Source organism: Scyliorhinus torazame, chromosome 29, assembly GCF_047496885.1.
Source record: "Scyliorhinus torazame isolate Kashiwa2021f chromosome 29, sScyTor2.1, whole genome shotgun sequence".
NCBI classification, from domain to species: Eukaryota; Metazoa; Chordata; class Chondrichthyes; order Carcharhiniformes; family Scyliorhinidae; genus Scyliorhinus; species Scyliorhinus torazame.
This window is the reverse complement of record NC_092735.1, coordinates 29566482-29593698: the sequence shown is the minus strand read 5'-3', so window position 1 is coordinate 29593698 and position 27217 is coordinate 29566482. Positions and strand designations below refer to the sequence as shown.

General features: G+C 52.2%; 1 protein-coding gene across 1 annotated transcript in view; it reads right to left on the bottom strand.

Annotated features, from left to right (window-relative positions):
- The window catches only part of LOC140403984 (vesicular glutamate transporter 1-like), a 124692-nt gene that overhangs the window by 47431 nt on the left and 50044 nt on the right, over positions 1–27217 (bottom strand). The window contains exons 2-3 of the mRNA XM_072492300.1: positions 17819–18071; positions 13962–14080 (exon numbers count right to left, since the gene is read on the bottom strand). Coding sequence (XP_072348401.1) covers positions 13962–14080; positions 17819–18071 — 372 coding nt within the window. The remainder of the gene's footprint in view (positions 1–13961; positions 14081–17818; positions 18072–27217) is intronic.

Genomic DNA, 27217 nt, shown 5'->3' with positions numbered 1-27217 from the left:
CAGAATGGACAGGGAGAAATTTGGCCCTTTGTTGGCAGGATTGGCAATGGGAGGGCAGCGATTTACGGTAATTGGCGAAAGAAGCAAGGACAGCAGGGGGAGGAAACTTTTTTCCCTCTAGTGAGAGGTTAGGGTTTGGAATGCGCTGTCTGAGACTACGGTGGAGGGAGGTTCAATCGAGGCTTTCAAAGGGGAATAGGCTTATTACCTAAAAAGGAAAGATTCACAGTGTTACGGGAAGATGGGGGTGTGACACAAGTTGAATTGCTCATTCGGAGGGGAGGCACGGTCTCGTTCAGCGCCGTAACAACTCTGTGATCCTGCGGAATGTTCCACATCGGCTGGAAATAAAAGCAGCCGGTTATTTTCTTTTGTCCCAATCTCTCAACCCTGCCTCAAAATGTTTCAGCTTGTTTCCAGCTGGTCTTTGACCCTTACCTCCTAGAGTAACTAACGCATTATGCCTCTGTTAGCCAAGGCACATATAAACACCAACATACCTACACCTGGTCCTGAAGTTGCCTCCCCCACCCGTACCCCAGCCTGTGTGGGGGGGGGGGGGGGGGGGGGGGGGGGAGGGGGGGCACTGCACACTGGGCTGTGCGGCATTTAAACCTGTCACACCCAAAAAAATGGCGGTTTGGGAATTGCAACCCCTGGATTTAACCCCTTGGGCGGGATTTTCCGGCCCTGCCCGCAGGAGGGATTTTCCAATCCCGACGAAGGTAACCCCCCTCCCCTCCCCACCCCCACCCCATCCCACTTTGGGTTCCCCGGCGGCAGAATGGGCGAGCCATGTAAAACGCGGACGACAACGGCGGGACGGGAATATCCCGCCGGCAGCCAATGGCAAGTCGGCTCTGTGGTCGGAAAACATGCGTAAATCGTCGGGACTGGAAAACCCCCACACCCTTGACGTAGTGGAAAGGTTCCCCGGCTAAGCATCTGCTCGGCAGTGACAAGAACCTTCCTTCCACGTTTGTAACCATCTTTGCACCCGCTGATAAAGTATGGCGTGAGGAATTTATAGGCTCCCGTAACCTGGAAGTTGAAATTGCCGTGTCCAAATATACACTCAAATTGCTGCGGTAATAATGAGCTGTTTTTATTTCCAGGTCCACCAATGGAAGAAGCAATGGTATTCTGCCATCGGGAGGGGGATTGTTTCCTCTCAGAGGGCAGCGAGTCTCTGGAACTCTCTTCCTCAAAAGGCGGTGGAAAGCAGAGTCTGACTGTTTTTCAGGAGGAGCTGGATAGATCCTCGATGAACAAGGATGAGCGGAGGGTTATCGGGGAGTCGGCAAGAATGCGGGGTCGAGGCTACAGTCGGGTCAGTCGTGATCTTATTGAATGGAGGAGCAGGCTCGAGGGGCCGAGTGGCCTCCTCCAGCTCTTAATTCGTGTGTTCGTTCCCATAACCACCTGCGTCCCAAATTTCAATCCCTGTGCCGACCAGCCCTGTCGGGTGGAGATTGGCTTTGAATCTGGACATGTGGGCCTATTGCACGTATGTGGGAGCCCAGTCAATCCTCCCGCTATAGAGGACGAATTTGCCGTCTACTGACCATCATAAAGATGGGACTGGGAATGGAGGGGGCATTCATGTCAGAATGTTATTTATCCTGCAGGTTTCCCGAATATTCCATGTTATTCTCCAAGGGAAAAACACGAGGATATAAAAGCAGCAACGTGCTCAGGGCAGGTGGAACATTCTTCCTGGGCGACATGGAGTTGCCAGGAGGGTTGCGTCAAATAAGAAACATAAGCTGGCATTTCCTTATGTTCTGTGGAAGACTGTTTTCAAAGGGAATTGAGTGGCTGCTCTGAAAAATAAAGATTTACATTCTATAGCATCTTAATAGAACAATAGAACATTACAGGGCAGTACAGGCCCTTCGGCCCTCGATGTTGCGCCGACCTGTGAAACCAATCTAAAGCCCATCTACACTATTCCATTATCATCCATATGTTTATCCAATAACCATTTAAATGCCCTTAATGTTGGCTAGTCCACTACTGTTGCAGGCAGGGCATTCCACGCCCTTACTCCTCTCTGAGTAAAGAACCTACCTCTGACATCTGTCTTATATCTATCTCCCCTCAATTTAAAGCTATGTCCCCTCGTGCTAAACATCACCATCCGAGGAAAAAGGCTCTCACTGTCCACCCTATCCAATCCTCTGATCATCTTGTATGCCTCTATTAAGTCACCTCTTAACCTTCTTCTCTCTAACGAAAACAGCCTCAAGTCCCTCAGCCTTTCCTCATAAGATCTTCCCTCCATACCAGGCAACATCCTGGTAAATCTCCTCTGCACCCTTTCCAATGCTTCCACATCCTTCCTATAATGCGGTGACCAGAACTGCACACAATATTCCAAATGCGGCCGCACCAGAGTTTTGTACAGCTGCAACATGAACTCATGGCTCCGAAACTCAATCCCTCTACCAATAAAAGCTAACACACCGTACGCCTTCTTAACAACCCTCTCAACCCTGGTGGCAACTTTCAGGGATCTATGTACATGGACACCGAGATCTCTCTGCTCATCCACGCTGCCAAGAATCTTACCATTAGCCCAGTACTCTGTCTTCATGTTATTCCTTCCAAAATGAATCACTTCCATAATGGGATGTGGACATCGTTGGCAGAGCCAGCATTTGTTGCCCAACCCTAATTGCCCCTGAACGGAACATTTCGGAGGACGATTAAGAGTCAACCACATGTCTGTGGGTCTGGAGTCCCGTGCAGGAGCTCGCCAAGACTCCTCAGACAGCACTTGTAAAATTCATGACCTCCACCATCTCGAAGGACAAGGGGCAGCAGACACCTGGCAACCCCACCACCTGGAGGCACCTGTCCTAGTCACTCATCACCCTGGCTTGGAAATATTTCGCCCTTCCTTCACTGTCGCTGGGTGAAAATCCCGGAACCTCCCTCCCTGTGGGTGGACCCACACCACAAGGACTGCAGCGGTTCAGGGAAGCGGCCCACCACCACTTTTTCAAGGGCAAATAGGGATGGACAACAAATGTTGGCCTAGCCAGCGACACCCAACATCCATGAATGAATCAAACAAAATGTAGGTTGGATCAGCTAAGGATGGCAGATTACCTTCCTGAAGAACCATGGGCGGGATTCCTCGGAAACCGGCGGGGCTGGCACCTCCGGCGGGAAGGAGTGGCGTGAACACTCCGGCGTCGGGCCGCGCCAAAGGTGCGGAATCCTCCACGCCTTCAGGGGCCAGGCCGGCGCCGGGGTGGTTTTCCGCCGCGCTGGCCGGCGCGGATGGGGCTTGGCGTCATGCCGACCTGCGCCGAACGGCCTCTGCCGGACCGGCGCGAGTTAGCGCATGCGCGGGAGCGCGCGCTGGGGGGGTTCATGCTCCGCGCCTGCCATCGCGGACCGTTCCACGGCCGGCGCAGAGGAATAGAGTGCCCCCCGCCCCCGCCCACCCCGGGCCAGATCCCCTCCCGCGCCCCCCCCCCCCCCGAGGACCCCGGAGGCTGCCTGCGGAGCCAGGTCCCGCCGGTAAGTTACCTGTCGTAACATACGCTGCCGGGACCGGCCGAAAAAAAATGGGCGGCCACTCGGCCCATCGCGGGTCCGAGAATCGCCGGAGGGGGCAGCTGCCAACGGCCCCCGACCGGCGCGGCGAGATATCCCGCCCACACCAAATCCCCGCGCCGGAGAATTCGGCAGCCGGCGGGGGCAGGATTCACGCCGCCCCCTCGGCTATTCTCCGACCCGGCGGGGATCGAGAGAATCATGCCCATGTCTTATAACAATCAATAGCAGTTACCATCATTGAGATTGGCTTTATGGTTTTGATTTATTAATTAGATTTAAATTCCACTAGCTGCTGTGTGGGATTTGAATCAGCACCTTAGCGTAGGCCTCTGGTTTTCTAGTGCAGTACCGTAACCACTACATCACCAACTTCCCCTCTAACCTCCGGAGATCCCAAGACATTAGCACGCCAATTAAATATTTTTGAAGTGCAATCAATGGTGGAAGCGCTGGCAATTTGCACACAGGAAGATCCCACCAACAGCAAGGTGATAAGTGACCAAATAATACTTTTTTTTTAAAGTTAGGTTGGCTGAGGAATAAACATTTGGCAGGAATATCAGGGTTGACATTTCTGCTCTTCTCCAAGAAGGTGTTTTCAGTCCACACTGGAGAGCAAGCAGGGTCTTGATTTAATATCATAGAATCACTACAGTGCAGAAGGCGGCCATTCGGTCCATCGAGTCTGTACCGATCCTCTGAAAGAGCACCCTAGCTATGTTCACGTCCCCCGCCTTATCCCAGTAACCCCACCTAACCTTTGGACACTAAGGGGCATTTAACGTGGCCAATCCACCTAATGTGCACGTAGAACATAGAACATACAGTACAGGAAGGAGGCCATTTGGCCATCGAGTCTGCACCGGCCCACTTAAGCTCCCACTTCCACCCTATCCCCGTAACCCAAAAACCCCTCCTAATCTTTTTGGACACTAAGGGCAATTTAGCGTGACCAATCCACCTAACTGCACGTCTTTGGACTGTGGGAAGAAACCGGAGCATCCGGAGGAAACCCACACGAGACACGGGAGAGACGTGCAGACTCCGCACAGACAGTGACCCAGCGGGGAATCGAACATGGGACCCTGGCGCTGTGAAGCCACAAGTGCTAACCACTGTGACACCATGCTGCCCAAACATCTTGGATTGGATTGGATTTTCTGTTTATTGTCAGTGTGTACTGAGGTACAGCGAGCAGCTCAACAGATCATTAAGTACATTGAAAAGAAAAGAAAAATACATATTAGGACACCACAAGGTAGACAATGTAATTGCATGAACACTGCATAGGGTGAAGCGTACAGGGGTGGAGTATTAATCATGCAGGTTTAGCACAGTGGGCCAAACAGCAGGCTTGTAATGCAGAACAATGCCAGTAGCGCGGGTTCAATTCCCATACCAGGCCTCCCCGAACAGGCGCCGGAATGTGGTGACTAGGGGCTTTTCACAGAAACTTCATTGAAGCCTACTTGTGACAATAAGCGATTATTATTAAGAAGGTCGTTTAGGAGTCTGGTAACAGCGGGGAAGAAGCTGTTTTTGAGTCTGTTCGTGTGTGTGTATCTCCTGCCCGACGGGTTGGAAGAGTGAGTAAGCCGGGTGGGAGGGGTCTTTGATTATACTGCCCGCTTTCCCCAGGCAGCGGGAGGTGTAGATGGAGTCAATGGATGGGAGGAAGGTGCGTCTGATGGACTGGGCGGTGTTCCCGACTCTCTTTAGACTGTGGGAGAAAACCGGAGCACCCGGAGGGAACCCACGCAGACACGGGGAGAAAGTGCAAACTCCACACAGTCACCCGAGGCCGAATTGGAAACCCGGGTCCCTGGTGTTGTGAGGCAGTTGGTGCTGACCACTGTAGATGTCTGGCGATAGGGGAGCACTCCGTCAACGCTGCATTGGGATCGTTCAGCCTAAGGTTTGTTTTGCCTTTAATTGTCAAGAGTGGGTTTTTAAACCCACCGCCATTTGGCTCAGCGTTGGGCAGTCGCCCCGGAGCTACGGGCAACACAGCCGTGCAGAAGCTGGGTGGGCCGGTGGGGGGGGGGGAGCAGTGTTCTGCTCGGGTTGAGGTACAGGGTTGATGCCATATCAGACTGACCCAGAAAAGCGAGGGGGTTGGGTTTGGGGGGAGAGGGCGGGTGGTGGTGGTGGTGGTGGAGATGGGGCAGGGTGGGGGGGTGGGGGGGGGGGGGGTTTTGCTCTTTGTTGACATATGGCACTATCATCCAGTTTAGAGAAAAAAAGAGAACAGAAAACATTATCAGTTGGTCCAAAAGCCTGGCAGCTCGGTGCGCTCCATGCCTGGGCAAGGTGCCAATCCCCTTGGCACCCTGCTTCAAATACTGTTAATTAATCTGACCGTGAGTCGCCCTCCAGCAGAAAAAGGAACATTTAATCATTCATTCGATGCACAGTCCCATCTCCTTGAAAGAAAGGGAGCTGAAAATCATCCTGGTGTCCGTGTTTACAGCAGCTTTGCTGATGCGATTTTGATCACGGGGCTAACAAGATTTATTTAAACCTTTAATGCTGCTGATCTACCTCTCCCCCACTTTGCCCCACTCTCCCCCCCCCCCCTCCGCCTCTTCTGCCCTGGGTGCTCTGACATCGCTCCCCCATTTCCTTCGCCCGTTACTCCGGGGCAAGCAGCGAGTGCTGACGGCAGGCGGTTTGACCGTGAGAGAATCCTGGCTGAACCCCATCGAGTTTTCTCTCCCCCCCAGGCCAAGGTCACCGTACAGGAATCAGGCTCAGGAATCATTGCTTTGTGGGGCTTTTGTACCGGAACAGGGGAGGGAGGGGGGATGGAGGGGGCAGAGGCGATTGGTGGGGGGAGATTGCGAGCAGGGGTCGGAGTTGGAGGGGTGAGCACGTGGGACCGTGAGTCTTCAAACACACCATCTCTGAAATTTCTGTGCCAATTATTAAAAGTCAGTAGACCGGTGCAAGACAAAAGTGGGAAAGGTTGCAGGAATGTTGCTCACACGAATTGGAATGAAGAGCTTGTCGTATGAGGAACGGTTGAGGACTCTGGGTCTGTACTCGTTGGAGTTCAGAAGGATGAGGGGGAATCTTATTGAAACTTACAGGATACTGCGAGGCCTGGATAGGGTGGACGTGGAGAGGATGTTTCCACTTGTAGGAAAATCTAGAACCAGAGGACACAATCTCAGACTAAAGGGAAGATCCTTAAAAAACAGATGAGGAGGAATTTCTTCAGCCAGAGGGTGGTGAACCTGTGGAACTCTTTGCCGCAGAAGGCTGTGGAGGCCAAACCACTGAGTGTCTTTAATACAGAGATAGATAGGTTCTTGATTAATATCATAGAACTGTATATCATAGACTTTACAGTGCAGAAGGAGGCCATTCGGCCCATCGAGTCTGCACCGGCTCCTGCAAAGAGCACCCTACCCAAGGTCAACACCTCCACCCTATCCCCATAACCCAGTAACCCCACCCAACACTAAGGGCAATTTTGGACACTAAGGGCAATTTATCATGGCCAATCCACCTAACCTGCACATCTCTGGACTGTGGGAGGAAACCGGAGCACCCGGAGGAAACCCACGCAGACACGGGGAGAACGTGCAGACTCCGCACAGACAGTGACCCAAGCCGGAATCGAACCCGGGACCCTGGAGCTGTGAAGCAATTGTGCTATCCACAATGCTACCGTGCTGCCAGATAATAAGCGGATCAGGGGTTATGGGGAGAAGGCAGGAGAATGGAGATGAGAAAATATCAGCCATGATTCAATGGCGGAGCAGACTCGATGGGCCGAGTGGCCTAATTCTGCTCCTGTGTGTTATGGTCTTCTCCGAGAAGGGGGGGGGGGGGGGTGGAGTACAAAGAGGAGACTTTTCTTTTACAGTTGCAAACAGCCTTGGTCACGGCCACTGATCAAAAAAAATACTGTGGAGTTGTCCCCAGTGCCCGAGGTCAATATTTATCCCTCAGTCACCGAGACTAAAATTAATTGACTGGTCAGTATCAGATTGCTGTTTGTGGCATCCTGCTGTGCACAGATTGGCAGATGTGTTTCTTACATTGCAACAGTGATTGCATTTAAAAGCATTTCATGGGCTGTAAAGTGCTTTGGGATGTCCTGAGGTGATGAAAGGCGCTATATAAATGCAAGCCTCTCTGTTCTTTAACCGCCTTACCTTGGCTGCTGAAGTCCACAACCACATAGCTTTATTCGAACAAAAAAACAGTGCAGCACAGGAACAGGCGCCCAGGCTCTCCTCGAACCGGTATCTCCAGACTCGACCTGACACAACTCCCGGCCACCCTCCCGTCTCCCACCCTCCGTTCGAGGTTAGGTCATTTTTTTTTGGTTGCTGAAACTTGACGTCGTCCACACCGCTGCTGACCCGCATCCTAACTCGGAGCAAGTTCTGATCACCCAATGCTCCTGAACCCGACCACCTACGTTGGCTCATAAAGTGACACAGATTTATTGTTCTCCACCCTCCCCCCCCCCCCCCCCCCCCACCCCGTCCTCACCCATCCCCACCTCTGTAACCTGCTCCAGGTCCTGCAACCCTCCGGGGTTCCTGCACTTGTCCAATTCTGATCCCTTGTGCACTCGGGAGTTCCTCCATCATCCCGCTGTCCCTTCAGCTGCCAAAGCCTTAAACCCTGGAATTCGCTCCCTGAACATGTTGATCTTTCTCTTCCCGCTTTAAGGTGAGGGTTAAAAACCGATATCTTTGACCAACCTTTCGGTCACCTGTCCTATCATCACCTTTGGCTTATTGTCAGTGTTGTTTTCTGATTAAGCTCCTGGGAATTCTGACACTATGTTAGATATGCTCTTTAAATGCAAGCAGGATTGAAAGCTCTCCAGAGAGCGGTATTGAGAAAGAGCAAGATCTATGTCCAACCTATTTCTCCTCCGTCAGTCCCACTGCCAACCTTGAAACACCCACCTCAGGGAGTGCTGGAAAGCTTGATTGCCATCCACAAGCATTCAATCCCTCCATCACTGATGCACAGTGGCAGCTGTGTGTACCATCGGCAAGGTGCACTACAGCAACTCACCACGCCGTCCACAGACAGCATTTCCCAAACCCACGACCGCTATCACCTTGAAGGACAAGTGCAGGAGGCACATGGGAACACCACCGCCTGGATTCCTAGAATGCCTGCAGTGCAGAAGGAGGCCATTCAGCCCATCGAGTCTGCACCCACCCTCCGAAAGAGTACCCACCCAAGCACACTCCCCTGCCCTATCCCCGTAATCCCCACCTAACCTTTGGACACCAAGGGGCAATTTAGCACGGCCAATTCACCTAACCTGCACATCTTTGGACTGTGGGCAAACCGGAGCACCCGGAGGAACCCATACAGACATGGGGAGAAGTTGCAAATTCCGCACAGTTACCCGAGGCCGGATTCAAACCCGGGTCCCTGGCGCTGTGAGGCAGCAGTGCTAACCACTGTGCCACCCCCAAAAGTTGCACTCCGAACAATTCCCCATCCTGACTTGGAAATCTATCGGCCGTTCCTTCACTGTCACTGGGACATCCAGGAACTCCCTCCCTAACAGCACTGTGGGTGTACCTACATCACATGGGCCGGGATTCTCCCCCAACCGGCAGGCGGGCGGTACCGACGCCAAAGAGCGGCGTGAACAACTTTGGCGCCGGGCCGCCCGGAAGGTGCGGAATCCTCCGTACCCCCGGGGGCTAGGCCGGCGCTGGAGTGGCTGGCAGCGCGCCAACCGGCGCTGAAGGGCCTCCGCCGACCAGCGCGAGTTGGCACATGCGCGGGAGCGCCAGCGTGTTCCCGCGCATGCGCAGACCTTGTATGGACCTTGTGTATTTCACGCCGGCGGGACTGGCCAAAAGCGGACGGCTGCTCAGCCCATCGGGGGCCGGTGAATCGCCGGTGGGGCCACTGCCAACGGCCCCCGACCGGCACAACGTGATCCCCGCCCCCGCCAAAAAACCGGCGGCGTAGAATTCGGCAGCTGGCGTCGGAACGGCGGGGCAGGACCCCGGAGGGGGGGTCGGAGAATCCCACCCATGGACTGCAAAGGTTTAAGAAGGCGGCTCAACACCACCTTCTCAAGGGTAACTAGAGATGGGCAACAAATGCTGCCCCAGCCAGCAACGCCCACATCCCGTGAATGAATAAATAAAACTCGGTGCTGGTGGACTGTCCAAGGGTATGTCCTCTAATTCTCCATCCCTTCAAGGTCTGGGCCGGGATTCCCCCCTACCTGTCGGGGCGGGGGGGGGGGGGGTCCCGGCAGGATGGAGTGGTGGGAACCACTCCGGCGTCGAGCCGCCCCAAAGATGCGGATTTCTCCGCACCTTTAGGGGCCAAGCCCTCACCTTGAGGGGCTAGGCCCGTGCCTGAGTGATTGGCGCCCCGCCGACCTGCGGGAAAGGCCTTTGGCGCCATGCCAGCAGGGGCCGAAAGGACTTCGCCGGCAGACGTCCGCGTGGGAATGTCAGCGGCTGCTGACGTCATCCACGCGCATGCGCAGGGGGGGGGGGGGTGTCTCTTCCGCCTCCGCCATGGTGGAGGCTGTGGCCGAGGCGGAGGGAAAAGAGTGCCCCACGGCACAGGCCCGCCCGCGGATCGGTGGGCCCCGATCGCGGGCCAGGCCGCTGTGGGGGCACCCCCCGGGGCCAGATCGCCCCGCGCCCCCCCCCCAGGACCCTGGAGCCCGCCCGCGCCGCCTAGTCCCGCCGGTAAGAGAGGTGGTTTGATTCTCGCTGGCGGGACAGGCATTCCAGCAGCGGGACTTCGGCCCATCGCGTGCCGGAGATTCGCTGGGGGGGGGGGGGTGTGCCGCCGACCGGCGCAGCGCGATTCCCGCCCCCGCTGAATATCCGGTGCCGGAGAATTCGGCAACCGGCGGGGGCGGGATTCACGCCAGCCCCTGGCAATTCTCCGACCCGGCGGGGGGTCGGAGAATCCCGCCCAAGTTCTTTCCTCTTCCCTTGCTCATTGGATCTTCCCGTTTTTAACTTCAGATTGTCTGACATCATCATTTTCTTTCTCTCTCTTTGGTCTGCGTGCCTCTAATCGTCCTTCAATCACCTCCCTCAGCAACTTGCTCACGCCTCAGACGAAGACCAACTCAACTTTGCTGCCTCCTCTTGATGAAATCCAATAACAATCTCTCCTCTTCCACCACCATAGAACATAGAACATAGAACATTACAGCGCAGTACAGGCCCTTCGGCCCTCGCTGTTGCGCCGACCTGTGAAACCACTCTAAAGCCCATCTACACTATTCCCTTATCGTCCATATGTCTATCCAATGACCATTTGAATGCCCTTAGTGTTGGCGAGTCCACTACTGTTGCAGGCAGGGCATTCCACGCCCTTACTACTCTCTGAGTAAAGAACCTACCTCTGACATCTGTCTTATATCTATCTCCCCTCAATTTAAAGCTATGTCCCCTCGTGCTAGACATCACCATCCGGGGAAAAAGGCTCTCACTGTCCACCCTATCCAATCCTCTGATCATCTTGTATGCCTCAATTAAGTCACCTCTTAACCTTCTTCTCTCTAACGAAAACAGCCTCAAGTCCCTCAGCCTTTCCTCATAAGATCTTCCCTCCATACCAGGCAACATTCTGGTAAATTTCCTCTGCACCCTTTCCAATGCTTCCACATGCGGCGACCAGAATTGCACGCAATACTCCAAATGCGGCCGCACCAGAGTTTTGTACAGCTGCAACATGACCTCATGGCTCCGAAGCTCAATCCCTCTACCAATGAAAGCTAACACACCGTACACCTTCTTAACAACCCTCTCAACCTGGGTGGCAACTTTCAGGGATCTATGTACATGGACACTGAGATCCCTCTGCTCATCCACACTGCCAAGAATCTTACCATTAGCCCAGTACTCTGTCTTCCAGTTATTCCTTCCAAAATGAATCACCTCACACTTTTCTGCATTAAACTCAATTTGCCACCTCTCAGCCCAGCGCTGCAGCTTATCTATGTCCCTCTGTAACTTGTAACATACTTCCACACTGTCCACAACTCCACCAACTTTAATGTCATTTGCAAATTTACTCACCCATCCTTCTACGTCCTCCTCCAGGTCATTTATAAAAATGACAAACAGCAGTGGTCCCAAAACAGATCCTTGTGGTACACCACTAGTAACTGGACTCCAGTCTGAACATTTCCCATCAACCACCAGCCTTTGTCTTCTTCCAGCTAGCCAATTTGATCCAAACTGCTAAATCACCCGAAATTCCATGCCTCCATATTTTCTGCAGTGGCCTACCATGGGGTACCTTATCAAACGCTTTACTGAAATCCATATACACGACATCAACTGCTTTACCCTCATCCACCTGTTTGGTCACCTTCTCAAAGAACTCAATAAGGTTTGTGAGGCACGACCTACCCTTCACGAAACCGTGTTGACTATCTCTAATCAAATTATTCCTTTCCAGATGATTATACATCCTATCTCTTATAAACCTTTCCAAGATTTTGCCCACAACAGAAGTAAGGCTCACTGGTCTATAGTTACCGGGTTGTCTCTACTCCCCTTCTTGAACAAGGGGACAACATTGGCTATCCTCCAGTCTTCTGGCACTATTCCTGTAGACAAAGATGACTTAGATATCAAAGCCAAAGGCTCAGCAATCTCCTCCCTGGCTTCCCAGAGAATCCTAGGATAAATCCCATCCGGCCCAGGGGACTTATCTATTTTCACACTTTCCAGAATTGCTAACACCTCCTCCTTATGAACCTCAAGCCCTTCCTAGTCTAGTAGCCTGAATCTCAGTATTCTCCTCGACAACATTGTCTTTTTCCTGTGTGAATACTGATGAAAAATATTCATTTACCACCTCTCCTATCTCCTCGGACTCCAAGCACAACTTCCCACTACTGTCCTTGACTGCTCCTACTCTTACCCTAGTCATTTGTTTATTCCTGACATATCTATAGAAAGCTTTAGGGTTATCCTTGATCCTACCTGCCAAAGACTTCTCATGTCCCCTCCCGGCTCTTCTTAGCTCTCTCTTTAAGTCCTTCCTAGCTAACTTGTAACTCTCGAGCGCCCTAACTGAACCTTCATGTCTCATCTCTACATAAAGCCTCCTTCTTCCTCTTGACAAGTGTTTCGACTGCTTTAGTAAACCACGGTTCCCTTGCTCGACCACTTCCTCCCTGCCTGACAGGTACATACTTATCAAGGACACGCAGTAGCTGTTCCTTGAACAAGCTCCACATTTCCATTGCGTCCATCCCCTGCAGTTTTCCTCTCCATCCGATGTGATCATGAGAACCTCTTCATTGCTCTTGGGTGCTCCCTACCTGCTGCACCCTTTCCTTCTCCCCGGAACACATTTTCCGACTTTCTGAGCTTTGAGTGACTGCTTTGTCCACGTTTCGGCCCCAGGCTCCAAAGCGCAGTCTTTACAATCCACTTCTTACGATCCAAGTTCATTCCTAGGCTGAGCAATTGCCCCTGCTCCTTTCTTTGTTATTGCTATTCTAGCTCTTGTTTCTGTGGCAGTAACCATCTGCTGACAAGACACTTTCAAGACAGACATGGTGGTGGTGCAGGGTGACTTTGGGCGGGATTCTCCGACCTCCCGCCCCTGCCGGCTGCTGAATTCTCTGGCGCCAGGGATTTGGCGGGGGCGGGAATCGCGCTGTGCCGGTCGGTGGCCGCTGGCAGTGCCCCCCCCCCCGGCGATTCTCCGGCCCGCGATGGGCCGAGTGGCCGCCCATTTTTTTTTGCCAGGTCCTGCAGGCATAAGTTAGAGTAGGTCCTTACCGGCGGGACCTGGCGGCGCGGGCGGCCTCTGGGGTCCTCGGGGGGGAAATCTGGCTCCGGGAGGTGTCCCCGCGGTGGCCTGGCCCGGGATCGGGGCCCACCGATCCGCGGGCGGGCCTGTGCCGTGGGGGGAGCGCTCTATTGTTCCGCGACGGCCGATGCAGAGATGAACCCCCCCGCGCATGCGCTGGGATGACGCCAGCACACGCTGGTGCTCCCGCGCATGCGCCAACTCGCGCCGGCTGGCGGAGGCCCTTTGGCGCCGGTTGGCGTGGTGCCAAACCCCTTCCCCGCCGGCCGGCGCAAACCACTCCGGGGCCGGCCTAGCCCCTGAAGGTGCGGAGGATTCCGCAACTTTGGGGCGGCCCGACGCTGGAGTGGTTCACGCCACCCCTCGGCGTCGGGACAACCCGCCCAGCTGGGTAAGGGGGGAATCCCGCCTTTTAATGGGGAATCCCGTTGATGAGCAGCCGGGTGGGGGGGATAGAGAATCTCACCTCCAGTGAACGCGCCGTCCTTGCCAGCAGCGGTAACGGGGCGCACTCTGAACAGAGAAACTCAGCCTTTGCCATCTCGTTCATTCTATCCAACAGCCCTGTGGGAAAATCCCCTCCTTACCTGTTGGCAGCGAACTTCTGTGATATGTAGCCTCCTGGAATCTGCGTCACAATATACCCCCAGAAGAAGGATCCATGAATCATTCCCACTGTCTCTGGATCCCAGTTAAATCTAGCTTTCTGTGAAATAAAGAAGAAAATTGATTAAACTCTTTTTTTCCACACATCGTTCTCATAACAATTCGCTGCACGTAATAAAGATTTCCCTCATTGCTTTAGATGAGTGTCCATTGTTAATGATCCTCCTGCCATTAGGAAACAATTTACCCTGGTTTGTTCCAGCAAAACCCTTAGGACTTTGAACAATTCTATTTAATTCCCCCATCGCCTTCTCTGCTCGGAGGCAGCATCTCGCAAACTGGGGCTACCAGGTTTCCGAGGGTCCACAGAGAATTTCCAGGGGATCTGCGGTGTAAGTGCCAGGCGGTTAGAGGCGGTCATGGTGCAATCCCGGTGGCGGGTGTTGGAATGACAGCCACAAGTGGAGCGCAGAGTGGGCTGGCTTGCTAACACAGGGCAGGAGGGCACATGGAGAAAAAAGCTGGCATCTAGCCGACATTGTGGAAAATTGCCCAAGTCCATCCTCTCCAGAAACCCCCCCCCCCCCCAGGACAAATCCAATCCAGCCAGTGACCACCGCAACAGTCTAGTCTCGATCATCGGCAAAGTGAGGTGTCGACCACTGTGCACTTACTCAATCTAACCAGTTCCGCCAGGGCGACTTAGATCCTGACCTCATTACAGCCTTGGTCCAAACATGGACAAATGAGCCAACTTCAGCAAGGTCAGAGTGGCAGCCTTTAACATCAAGGCACTATTCAACCAAGTGTGGCATCATCCTAGCAAGATTGGAATCGAGGAGAAAACATTCCCAGGTTGGAGTCATACCGAGCACAAAGAAAAATGTTTGAGATTGTTGGAGGTCAATCATCAAAGCCCAGGGACATTGATGCAGGAGTTCCTCAGGGAAGTGTCCTGGGCCCAACCATCTCCAGTTGCTTCATCAATGGCCTGACCTCCATCTAATGGTCAGAAGTGAGATGGTCGCTGGTGATTGTACAGCGTACAGCACCAATCACTACTCCTTGGGCACAGAGGCAGCCGTGCCTTCTGTAGAAAGGCGTGGACAACATTCAGGTTTGGTTTGATAAGTAGCAAGTAACATTCACATTAAATATTCTCCACTCGCCTGGACGAGCGCAGCTCCAACAAAGCTCAAGAAGCTCAGCATGACCCAGAACAGAGCAACTTGTTTGACCGACACACCTTTAGCAGTTACTTCTGCATTACCATTACAAGGGGACATAAATTTAAGGTGGAAGATATAGGAGGGATATCAGAGGTAGGTTCTTTACACAGAGAGTGGTGGGGGCATGGAATGCACTGCCTGTGGAAGTAGTTGAGTCGGAAACATTAGGGACCTTCAAGCAGCTATTGGATAGATACATGGATTACGGTAGAATGATATAGTGTAGATTTATTTGTTCTTAAGGGCAGCACGGTAGCATTGTGGATAGCGAAATGCTTCACAGCTCCAGGGTCCCAGGTTCGATTCCGGCTTGGGTCACTGTCCGTGCGGAGTCTGCACGTCCTCCCTGTGTCTGCGTGGGTTTCCTCCGGGTGCTCCGGTTTCCTCCCACAGTCCAAAGATGTGCAGGTTAGGTGAATTGGCCAATGATAAATTGCCCTTAATGTCCAAAATTGCCCTTGGTGTTGGGTGGAGGTGTTGAGTTTGGGTAGGGTGCTCTTTCCAGGAGCCAGTGCAGACTCAAAGGGCCGAACGGCCTCCTTCTGCACTGTAAATTCAATGATAATCTATGATTAATCTAGGAAAAGGTTCGGTACAACATCGTGGGCCGAAGGGCCCGTTCTGTGCTGTATTTTCTATGTTCTATGTTCTGTGCCACTGGTGCAGAACGGCAGCCGTCTGTACCATCTACCAGATGCACTGCAGGAACTCACCAAGGCTCCATGAACAGCACCTTCCAAACTCACAACCTCTACCATCTCGAAGGACAAGGGCAACAGATACACGGGAGCATCACCGACTGCAAGTTCCCCTCCAAGTCGCACGCCATCCTGACTTGGAAATATATCGTCCGTTCCTTCACTGACACTGGGTCAAAATCTGGGAACTCCCTCGCTATTAGCACTGTGGGCGTACCTACACCACACCGACGGCAGCTGTACAAGAAGGCAGCTCAGGGGCAATTAGGGATGGGTGCCAGCCACACCCACATCCCCTGAAAGAGTAGAAACTAATAAATCTTTACAGTTTTACAATCTGTGGTTGAGATGGGGTGATCCTTCATTGTGGACTCATTTGAAAAGGGTTCCTTCAACAAAAAATGTTCGCGAATCACCTCATTAAGGGGAACAAGCTCAGCTCTCTACTACTTGCCTCTCTTTCCCTGGGTCGGACATTATGTGAAGTTCATGCCTTTGTTGCCTCTGGACCTGACCATTCGAACACCGTTCTGGCCAGACCCCCATGTTCCACTCTTGGAACCTCTGCCACCCTAACCTAACTCACACCAAACCCCATTCACTCAGCCGTACACGGTGCTCGCTGACCTGCATCGACTCCCAAACTCGCATCCTGTTTTCAAATTTCTTGATGGCCCCCCCCTTCCTTTTCTCTATAACCCACTTCTGCCTCACAACCCTCAGTGACCTCTGCACTCCTCCAGTTCTGACCTATTATGCATCCTTGATGTTCAGCGCTCCTCCCTGGGCAACCATACCTTCAGTTTTCTGGGTCCCAACCTGAAACTCCCTCCCCAAACCTCTGAAAATCTCATCTGAAAATCTCTCTTCAAGTAAGCATTTGGATTTCTACTTTCAATGGGCGGGATTCTCCGCTACCCGGTGGGGCGGGGGGTCCCGGCGTGATGGAGTGGCGGGAACCACACCGGCGTCGGGCCGCCCCAAAGGTGCGGAAGTCTCTGCACCTTTAGGGGCCAAGCCCTTACCTTGAGGGGCTAGGCCCGCGACGGAGCGGTTTCCGCTCCACCGGCTGGCGGGAAAGGCCTTTGGCGCCTTGCCAGCCGGCGCCGAAAGGTCTTTGCTGGGTGACGCGGATCGGCGCATGCGCGGGAGCGTCATCCCCGCACTTGCGCAGGGGAGGGGGGTCTCTTCTGTCTCTACCATAGTGAAGGCCATGGCGAAGGCGGAAGAAAAAGTGTGCCCCCACGGCACAGGCCCGCCCGCAGATCGGTGGGCCCCTATCGCAGGTCAGGCCACCATGGGGGCACCTCCCGGGGCCAGATCGCCCCGCGCCCCCCCCCAGGACCTCGGAGCCCGCCCGCGCCGCCTTGTCCCGCCGTTCAAAAGGTGATTTAATCCACGCTGGTGGGACAGGCATTCCAGCAGCGGGACTTCGGCCCATCGCGGGCCGGAGAATCGGCGGGGGTGGGCCCGCCGACCGGCACGATTCCCGCCCCCGCCGAATCTCTGGTGGCGGAGACTTCGGGACACGGCCGGGGCAGGATTCTCGCCAGCCCCTGGCGATTCTCCGACCCGGCGGGGGGTCGGAGAGTCCCGCCCATTATCTCTTTATGCAGCTCTGTGTGAGATTTTAGACATAGACATAGAACATACAGTGCAGACGGAGGCCATTCGGCCCATCGAGTCTGCAGCAACCCACTTAAGCCCTCACTTCCACCCTATCCCTGTAATCTAATAACCCCTCCTAACCTTTTTGGACACTAAGGGCAATTTATCATGGCCAATCCACCTAACCTGCACGTCTTTGGACTGTGGGAGGAAACCGGAGCACCCGGAGGAAACCCACACACACACAAAATGTGGTGCATAAATAAATGCAAATTGTGATTACTCTTGCCAGCTTCCTCCTACCTCCATGATGAGTTTCCCATTCCTATAGACCGTGTTGTTGTTCACCATGCTTACGATGGCTACCCCGAGGTTGCAGCGGATCCCGAAGGAGATGCAGAAACCCAGGCCGCTCATCATGGCGATGACATAGCGCTTCGGGAGCCCGAAGCAGGTGCAATCCAGGAGGGGCTTCTGTTTCTCTGACACTCCGATCGCTCGTCCATCCTCAGTCAGCTCGATGGTCTCTCCAACGTTCTGTCGCCTCTCTAGGATTCTGTGTTAATTAAAAGGAGGTGAATTAACGTCTTGGGAAAAGTGGGAGCAGGAACAGAGAGTTAATCTACACAAATCTTTGAAGGTGGCAAGAAAAACTCGCAAAGCTGTTTTAAAAAAAGGTGTTGCTGTAAAAAGAGAGACATGTTACCAAAGTTTTTTATCTTGCACTCATCAGGAAGACGTGCAAAAATACCAAATTTAATTCGGAGCAACAACGCAGGCTCCCTTTGAAGTTTGGTATTCTTGCATCTGTTCTGATGAGTGCAAGAGATAAAAGTTTGACAGCATGCCTCTTTTTTTTTTTTTTTAAATAATATTTTATTGAAAATTTTTGGTCAACCAACACAGTACATTGTGCATCCTTTACACAACATTATAACAATACAGATAATAATGACCTTTTTTATTTAAACAAGAACAAAAGAAAACAACAACAAATAAATAAATATTAAATAACAAAAATAAAAACTAGCCCTAATTGGCAACTGCCTTGTCTCAGGCCACACCCCCCCCCCCCCCCCCCCACCCCCCACACCCCAAGTTCTGGGCTGCTGCTGCTGCCTTCTTTGTTCTCCCCTATCTATCTTTCCGCAAGATATTCGACGAACGGTTGCCACCGCCTTGTAAACCCTTGAGCCGACCCCCTTAGGACGAACTTAATCCGCTCTAACTTTATGAACCCCGCCATATCATTTATCCAGGTCTCCACCCCCGGGGGCTTGGCTTCTTTCCACATTAGCAATATTCTGCGCCGGGCTACTAGGGACGCAAAGGCCAAAACATCGGCCTCTTTCGCCTCCTGCACTCCCGGCTCTTGTGCAACCCCAAATATAGCCAACCCCCAGCTTGGTTCGACCCGGACTCCTACTACTTTCGAAAGCACCTTTGTCACCCCCATCCAAAACCCCTGTAGTGCCGGGCATGACCAAAACATATGGGTATGATTCGCTGGGCTTCTCGAGCACCTCGCACACCTATCCTCCACCCCAAAAAATTTACTGAGCCGTGTTCCAGTCATATGTGCCCTGTGTAATACCTTAAACTGAATCAGGCTTAGCCTGGCGCACGAGGACGACGAGTTTACCCTGTTTAGGGCATCTGCCCACATCCCCTCCTCAATCTCCTCCCCTAGCTCTTCTTCCCATTTCCCTTTTAGTTCGTCCATCATAGTCTCCCCTTCGTCTCTCAATTCCCTATATATATCCGACACCTTACCGTCCCCCACCCATTTCTTTGAGATGACTCTGTCCTGCACCTCTTGTGTCGGGAGCTGCGGGAATTCCCTCACCTGCTGCCTCGCAAAAGCCCTCAATTGCATGTACCTGAATGCATTCCCTTGGGGCAACCCATATTTCTCGGTCAGCGCTCCCAGACTCGCAAACTTCCCATCCACAAATAGATCTTTCAATTGCGTTATACCTGCTCTTTGCCACATTCCATATCCCCCATCCATTCCCCCCGGGGCAAACCTATGGTTGTTTCTTATCGGGGACCCCCCCAGTGCTCCGGTCTTTCCCCTATGTCGTCTCCACTGTCCCCAAATCTTCAGTGTAGCTACCACCACCGGACTCGTGGTATAGTTCCTTGGTGAGAACGGCAATGGGGCTGTCACCATAGCCTGCAGGCTGGTCCCCCTACAGGACGCCCTCTCTAATCTCTTCCACGCCGCTCCTTCCTCCTCTCCCATCCACTTACTCACCATTGAAATATTAGCGGCCCAATAATACTCACTTAGGCTCGGTAGTGCCAGCCCCCCCCGATCCCTACTACGCTGTAAGAATCCCTTCCTCACTCTCGGAGTCTTCCCGGCCCAAACAAAACCCATAATACTCTTTTCTATCCTTTTGAAAAAAGCCTTCGTGATCACCACCGGGAGACACTGAAACACAAAAAGGAATCTCGGGAGGACCACCATCTTAACTGCCTGCACCCTCCCTGCCATTGACAATGCTACCATGTCCCATCTCTTGAAATCTTCCTCCATCTGTTCCACCAACCGCGTCAAATTTAGCCTGTGCAATGTGCCCCAATTCTTAGCTATCTGGATCCCCAGGTAACGAAAGTCTCTTGTTACCTTCCTCAACGGTAGGTCTTCTATTTCTCTACTCTGCTCCCCTGGATGCACCACAAACAGCTCACTCTTTCCCATGTTCAATTTATACCCTGAAAAATCCCCAAACTCCCCAAGTATCCGCATTATTTCTGGCATCCCCTCCGCTGGATCCGCCACATATAGTAGCAGATCATCCGCATATAAAGATACCCGGTGTTCTTCTCCTCCCCTAAGTATTCCCCTCCATCCCTTGGAACCTCTCAGCGCTATCGCCAGGGGCTCAATCGCCAGTGCAAACAGTAATGGGGACAGAGGACATCCCTGCCTTGTCCCTCTGTGGAGCCGAAAATATGCCGATCCCCGTCCATTCGTGACCACACTCGCCACTGGGGCCCTATACAACAGCTGCACCCATCTAACATACCCCTCTCCGAACCCAAATCTCCTCAACACCTCCCACAGATAATCCCACTCCACTCTATCAAATGCTTTCTCGGCATCCATCGCCACTACTATCTCCGTTTCACCCTCTGGTGGGGCCATCATCATTACGCCTAACAACCTCCGTATGTTCGTGTTCAGCTGTCTCCCCTTCACAAACCCAGTTTGGTCTTCATGAACCACCCCCGGGACACATTCCTCTATTCTCATTGCCATTACCTTGGCCAAGACCTTGGCATCTACATTGAGGAGGGAGATTGGTCTGTAGGACCCGCATTGTAGCGGATCCTTTTCCTTCTTTAAAAGAAGCGATATCGTTGCTTCTGACATAGTCGGGGGCAGTTGTCCCCTTTCCTTTGCCTCGTTGAAGGTCCTCGTCAGTAGCGGGGCGAGCAAGTCCAAATATTTTCTGTAAAATTCAACTGGGAATCCGTCCGGTCCCGGGGCCTTTCCCGTCTGCATGTTCCTAATTCCTTTCACCACTTCTTCTACCGTGATCTGTGCTCCCAATCCCATCCTTTCCTGCTCTTCCACCTTGGGAATTTCCAGCCGATCCAAAAACTCCATCATTCTCTCCCTCCCATCCGGGGGTTGAGCTTCATACAATTTTTTATAAAATGTCTTGAACACTTCATTCACTCTCTCCGCTCCCCGCTCCGTCTCTCCATCTTCGTCTCTCACCCCCCCTATTTCCCTCGCTGCTCCCCTTTTCCTCAATTGGTGTGCCAGCAATCTGCTCGCCTTCTCTCCATATTCATACTGTACACCCTGCGCCTTCCTCCATTGTGCCTCTGCAGTGCCTGTGGTCAGCAAGTCAAATTCCACATGCAGCCTTTGCCTTTCCCTATACAGTCCCTCCTCCGGTGCTTCCGCATACTGTCTGTCCACCCTCAAAAGTTCTTGCAACAACCGCTCCCGTTCCTTACTCTCCTGCTTCCCTTTATGTGTCCTTATTGATATCAGCTCCCCCCTAACCACCGCCTTCAACGCCTCCCAGACCACTCCCACCTGAACCTCCCCATTGTCATTGAGTTCCAAGTACTTTTCAATGCATCCCCTCACCCTTAAGCACACCCCCTCATCCGCCATTAGTCCCATATCCATTCTCCAGGGTGGACGCCCTCTTGTTTCCTCCCCTATCTCCAAGTCTACCCAGTGTGGGGCATGATCCGAAATGGCTATAGCCGTATATTCCGTTCCCCTCACCCTCGGGATCAATGCCCTACCCAACACAAAAAAGTCTATGCGTGAATAGACTTTATGGACATAGGAGAAAAACGAGAACTCCTTACTCCTAGGTCTACTGAATCTCCACGGGTCCACCCCTCCCATCTGCTCCATAAAATCCTTAAGCACCTTGGCTGCTGCCGGCCTCCTACCAGTCCTGGACTTCGACCTATCCAGCCTTGGTTCCAACACCGTGTTAAAGTCTCCCCCCATTATCAGCTTTCCGGTCTCTAGGTCTGGGATGCGTCCTAGCATTCGCCTCATAAAATTGGCATCGTCCCAATTCGGGGCATACACGTTTACCAACACCACCATCTCTCCCTGTAATTTGCCACTCACCATCACGTATCTGCCCCCGTTATCCGCCACTATAGTCTTTGCCTCGAACATTACCCGCTTCCCCACTAATATAGCCACCCCCCTGTTTTTCGCATCCAGCCCCGAATGGAACACCTGCCCTACCCATCCTTTGCGCAACCTAACCTGATCTATCAGTTTCAGGTGCGTTTCCTGTAACATGACCACATCTGCTTTAAGTTTCTTAAGGTGTGCGAGTACTCGTGCCCTCTTTATCGGCCCGTTAAGCCCCCTCACGTTCCACGTGATCAGCCGAGTTGGGGGGCTTCCCCCCCCCCCCCCCCTTGCCGGTTAGCCATCATCTTTTTCCAGCTTCTCGCCCAGTTCCCACGCGGCTGTATTTCTCCCAGACGGTGCCCCCCCGCCCATCCTTTCCCGCACCCACTCCCCCCTTTCCCCAGCAGCAGCAACCCAGTAATTCCCCCCTCCCCCCCCCCCCCCGCTAGACCCCCCGCTAGCGTAATTACTCCCCCCATGTTGCTCCCAGAAGTCAGCAAACTCTGGCTGACCTCGGCTTCCCCCCGTGATCACGGCTCGCCCCGTGCGGTGCCCCCTCCTTCCTGCTTCTCTATTCCCGCCATAATTATCATAGCGCGGGAACCAAGCCTGCGCCTCTCCCTCGGCCCCGCCTCCCATGGCCAACGCCCCATCTCCTCTCCCTCCCCACCTCCCCCCATCACCACCTGTGGGAGAAAGAAAAGTTACCATACCGCAGGATTAATCATACAATACAATCCCTCTTCGCCCCCCCCCCCCCCCCCCCCCCACTCGTCCCACCACTTTGTCCAAACGTTCATTTTCGTAGTCCAATCATTCCAATTTTTCTTCTACAATAAAAGTCCACGCTTCATCCGCCGTCTCAAAGTAGTGGTGCCTCCCTTGATATGTGACCCACAGTCTTGCCGGTTGCAGCATTCCAAACTTTATCTTTTTTTTGTGAAGTACCGCTTTGGCCCGATTAAAGCTCGCCCTCCTTCTCGCCACCTCCGCACTCCAATCTTGATAGACGCGGATCACCGCGTTCTCCCATTTACTACACCGAGTTTTCTTCGCCCATCTAAGGACCATTTCTCTATCCTTAAAACGGAGAAATCTCACCACTATGGCTCTGGGAGCTTCTCCTGCTCTCGGTCCTCGCACCATAACTCGGTATGCTCCCTCCACCTCCAACGGACCCGTCGGGGCCTCCACTCCCATTAACGAGTGCAGCATCGTGCTCACATATGCCCCGACGTCCGCCCCCTCCACACCTTCAGGAAGGCCAAGAATCCTCAAGTTGTTCCTCCTTGCGTTATTTTCCAGTGCCTCCAACCTCTCCACAGATCGTTTCTGGTGTGCCTCCTGTATCTCCGACTTCACCACCAGGCCCTGTATATCGTTTTCATTCTCAGCTGCTTTCGCCTTCACGACCCGAAGCTCCTGCTCCTGGGTCTTTTGTTCCTCTTTCAGCCCTTCAATCGCCTGTAATATCGGGGCCAACAACTCTTTCTTCATTTCCTTTTTTATCTCCTCCACGCAGCGTTTCAAAAACTCTTGTTGTTCAGGGCCCCATATGAAACTGCCACCTTCCGACGCCATCTTGGTTTCTGCTTGCCTTCCTTGCCGTTGTTCCAAAGGATCCGCTGCAATCCGGCCACTTTCCTCTCCTTTTTCCATCCGTGTCCAGGGGGAACACCCTTCTGGTTTACCGCACGGTGTTTTCAGCCGTTAAAATTGCCGTTGGGGCTCCTATCAAGAGCCCAAAAGTCCGTTTCACCGGGAGCTGCCGAAACGTGCGACTCAGCTGGTCATCGCCGCACCCGGAAGTCCACAGCATGCCTCTTTTTGCAGCAAGTTCTGTACTATCATGTCATGAAAGGAAAATACATTGGATCGTTGGTTGTGTATATAGAATCATGGGGGCAGATTTTACTTACCAAATGGTGTGTGGGTGGTCCGGTAACGCGTGCTAAACCCGGAAGTCTGGGTTTTCCTGCAGACATGCAAATTTTGGCTGTTACAAGTTCCCTGTTCAGAAAGCAGCCTAACTAACTTTCAGTCAGGCAAGTAGAATTCCAGTTAGCCTCAGGACCAGGTAGATCCAATCTGCTAGCCCATGTGTGGGGCTGGAGCAGTCTGATCCCAGGAGCGAATGGCAGCACTCTTGGAGGCTGCGGGGGGTGGGTTTGGAGGGGGGGGGGGGCTTGATTTGTTTGGCGAGGGAGCCTTTGGGAAGCTGGAAGGAAAGAAAGATCCCTGCTCCTCCTGGCCCACAAGCCGTGCTGTAAAAACATTTGCCTTCTCCCGGAGGCTGCCCTTGCCTTGTTACAGCCATCAGGTTTCCGCCAGGAAACCCGTGGGCGTGGGTGCGCTGCCGGCATAGCGGAAGATCCCGCAGATGGAGAATCCCGACTATTTTCTTTGAGGGTGGCTATTGTCAGTTGGGACTCATTCTTCAGCTAATATATGTGTTGGTCTTGTTTGGCCCTGTGAATTTGTGACATAAAATGTTAAAAGCTCAATAAAAATGTTTTGCAAAAAAAACCTTGCCTATTCCTAGTCTTAGTCTGTTAAATCTTCTCTCAACTGCTTCAACGCATTTACATTGTTATGGGCCAGGGTTTAGAGAACCCCAAAGTGTATCATGGAGTTCACCTGACCCACAACTTTTACTAGATTGTGGTATGGGGAGCACACGGCCCACTCTACAGGTGTGGTACAGCAGAAATGGAAAAGTATTTTTTTAAAGCAAAACAATGTTTATTCTATGAACTCAAGTTAACCTTTTTAAAACATACAGTGAACATCTTAGCAACCATCAATTCAAATACAACCCCAAAGAATACAACACTAAGTAATGCTTAATAACTTCCCAAACAACATCCAGAAGACCAAAGAAACACCTTTTAACAGAAGCACATTTGGTTTACATTCACTACTGAGAACATTTATAATTTTGAATTCATCAAATGATCAAGAGATAGTCTTTTCATGGCAGAGAGATCAACAGTACACCTGCTTTGTCTGGCTTCAGCTCCAACAGTGGAAACAAAACTAAAACACACCCTGCAGCAAACAGCCTAAAACAAAACTAAAAAGCTGACAGACAGCCCAGCTCCACATCACTGATAAACACCCATTTCTTAAAGGTACATTTCTTAAACACCCATTTCTTAAAGGTACTCTCACATGACAACATCCTTCCTTAAATAATGAGAACAATGCTATACACAGTACTCCAGTTATGGTCTCGCCAGTGTCCTGTACAACTGAAAAATAGGCTCCCTACTTTTATCTTCAATCACCCTGGAAACGGGCAGCAATGTACTATAGGAAGGATGTAAAGTCTTTGGTGGGGAGCAGGAGTAGGGAGCGGGACGGAGTAGATTTCTTAGAATGGTACCAGTCAAGAATAAGGGACTTGAGTTAAGTGGAAAGATTGGAAAACCAGGCAGTGTTCTCCTCAGAGCAGTGAAGGACAAGGCCCAATTTAATAGAGGTGTTCTGAATCATGAATCAGCGGTTAGCTCTGTTGCCTCACAGCGCCAGGGATCTGGGTTTGATTCCCGGCTTGGGTCACTGTCAGTGCCGAGTCTGCACGTTCTCCCGTGTCTGCGTGGGTTTCCTCCGGGTGCTCCGGATTCCCCCCACAGTCCAAAGATGTGCAGGTTAGGTGGATTGGCCGTGCTAAAATTGTTGTTAGTGTCCAAAAAGGTTAGGTAGGGTTACTGTGGTATGGGGATAGGGTGGCGGTGTGGGCTTAAGTAGGGTCCTCTTTCCAAGGGCTGGTGCAGACTCGATGGGCCAAATGGCCTCCTTCTGCACTGTAAATTCTATGATTCTATCAATCTATGAAGGTTCTGATGGAGTAGAGAGTGAGAAAGTGTTTATACTGGCAAAAGGATCAGTAATAGAACATAGAACATTACAGCGCAGTACAGGCCCTTCGGCCCTCGATGTTGCGCCGATCTGTGAAACCACTCTAAAGCCCATCTACACTATTCCCTTATCGTCCATATGTCTATCCAATGACCATTTGAATACCCTTAGTGTTGACGAGTCCACTACTGTTGCAGGCAGGGCATTCCATGCCCTTACTACTCTCTGAGTAAAGAACCTACCTCTGACATCTGTCTTATATCTATCTCCCCTCAATTTAAAGCTATGTCCCCTCGTGCTAGACATCACCATCCGAGGAAAAAGGCTCTCACTGTCCACCCTATCTAATCCTCTGATCATCTTGTATGCCTCAATTAATTCACCTCTTAACCTTCTTCTCTCTAACGAAAACAGCCTCAAGTCCCTCAGCCTTTTCTCATAAGATCTTCCCTCCATACCAGGCAACATTCTGGTAAATCTCCTCTGCACCCTTTCCAATGCTTCCACATCCTTCCTATAATGCGGCGACCAGAATTGCACGCAATACTCCAAATGCGGCTGCACCAGAGTTTTGTATAGCTGCAACATGACCTCATGGCTCCGAAACTCAATCCCTCCACCAATAAAAGCTAACACACTGTACGCCTTCTTAACAACCCTCTCAACCTGAGTGGCAACTTTCAGGGATCTATGCACATGGACACCGAGATCTCTCTGCTCATCCACACTGCCAAGAATCTTACCATTAGCCCAGTACTCTGTCTTCCTGTTATTCCTTCCAAAATGAATCACCTCACACTTTTCTGCATTAAACTCCATTTGCCACCTCTCAGCCCAGCGCTGCAGCTTATCTATGTCCCTCTGTAACTTGTAACATCCTTCCGCACTGTCCACAACTCCACCAACTTTAGTGTAATCTGCAAATTTACTCACCCACCCTTCTACGCCCTCCTCCAGGTCATTTATAAAAATGGCAAACAGCAGTGGCACCAAAACAGATCCTTGTGGTAGACACTAGTAACTATTGAGGGATAAAGATTGAATTTAATTGTCAAAAGAACCAGAGGGAAGAGGAGAAGGATGTTTTTGTTGTTTCTGCGAGTTGCTGTGATCTGACCTGGAGGCGAAGTGGAAGCAGAATCGACAGCAATTCCCAAACAGGAATTGGAAAAAATACTTGGAGAAATGGTTCACAGGGCTACCGGGAA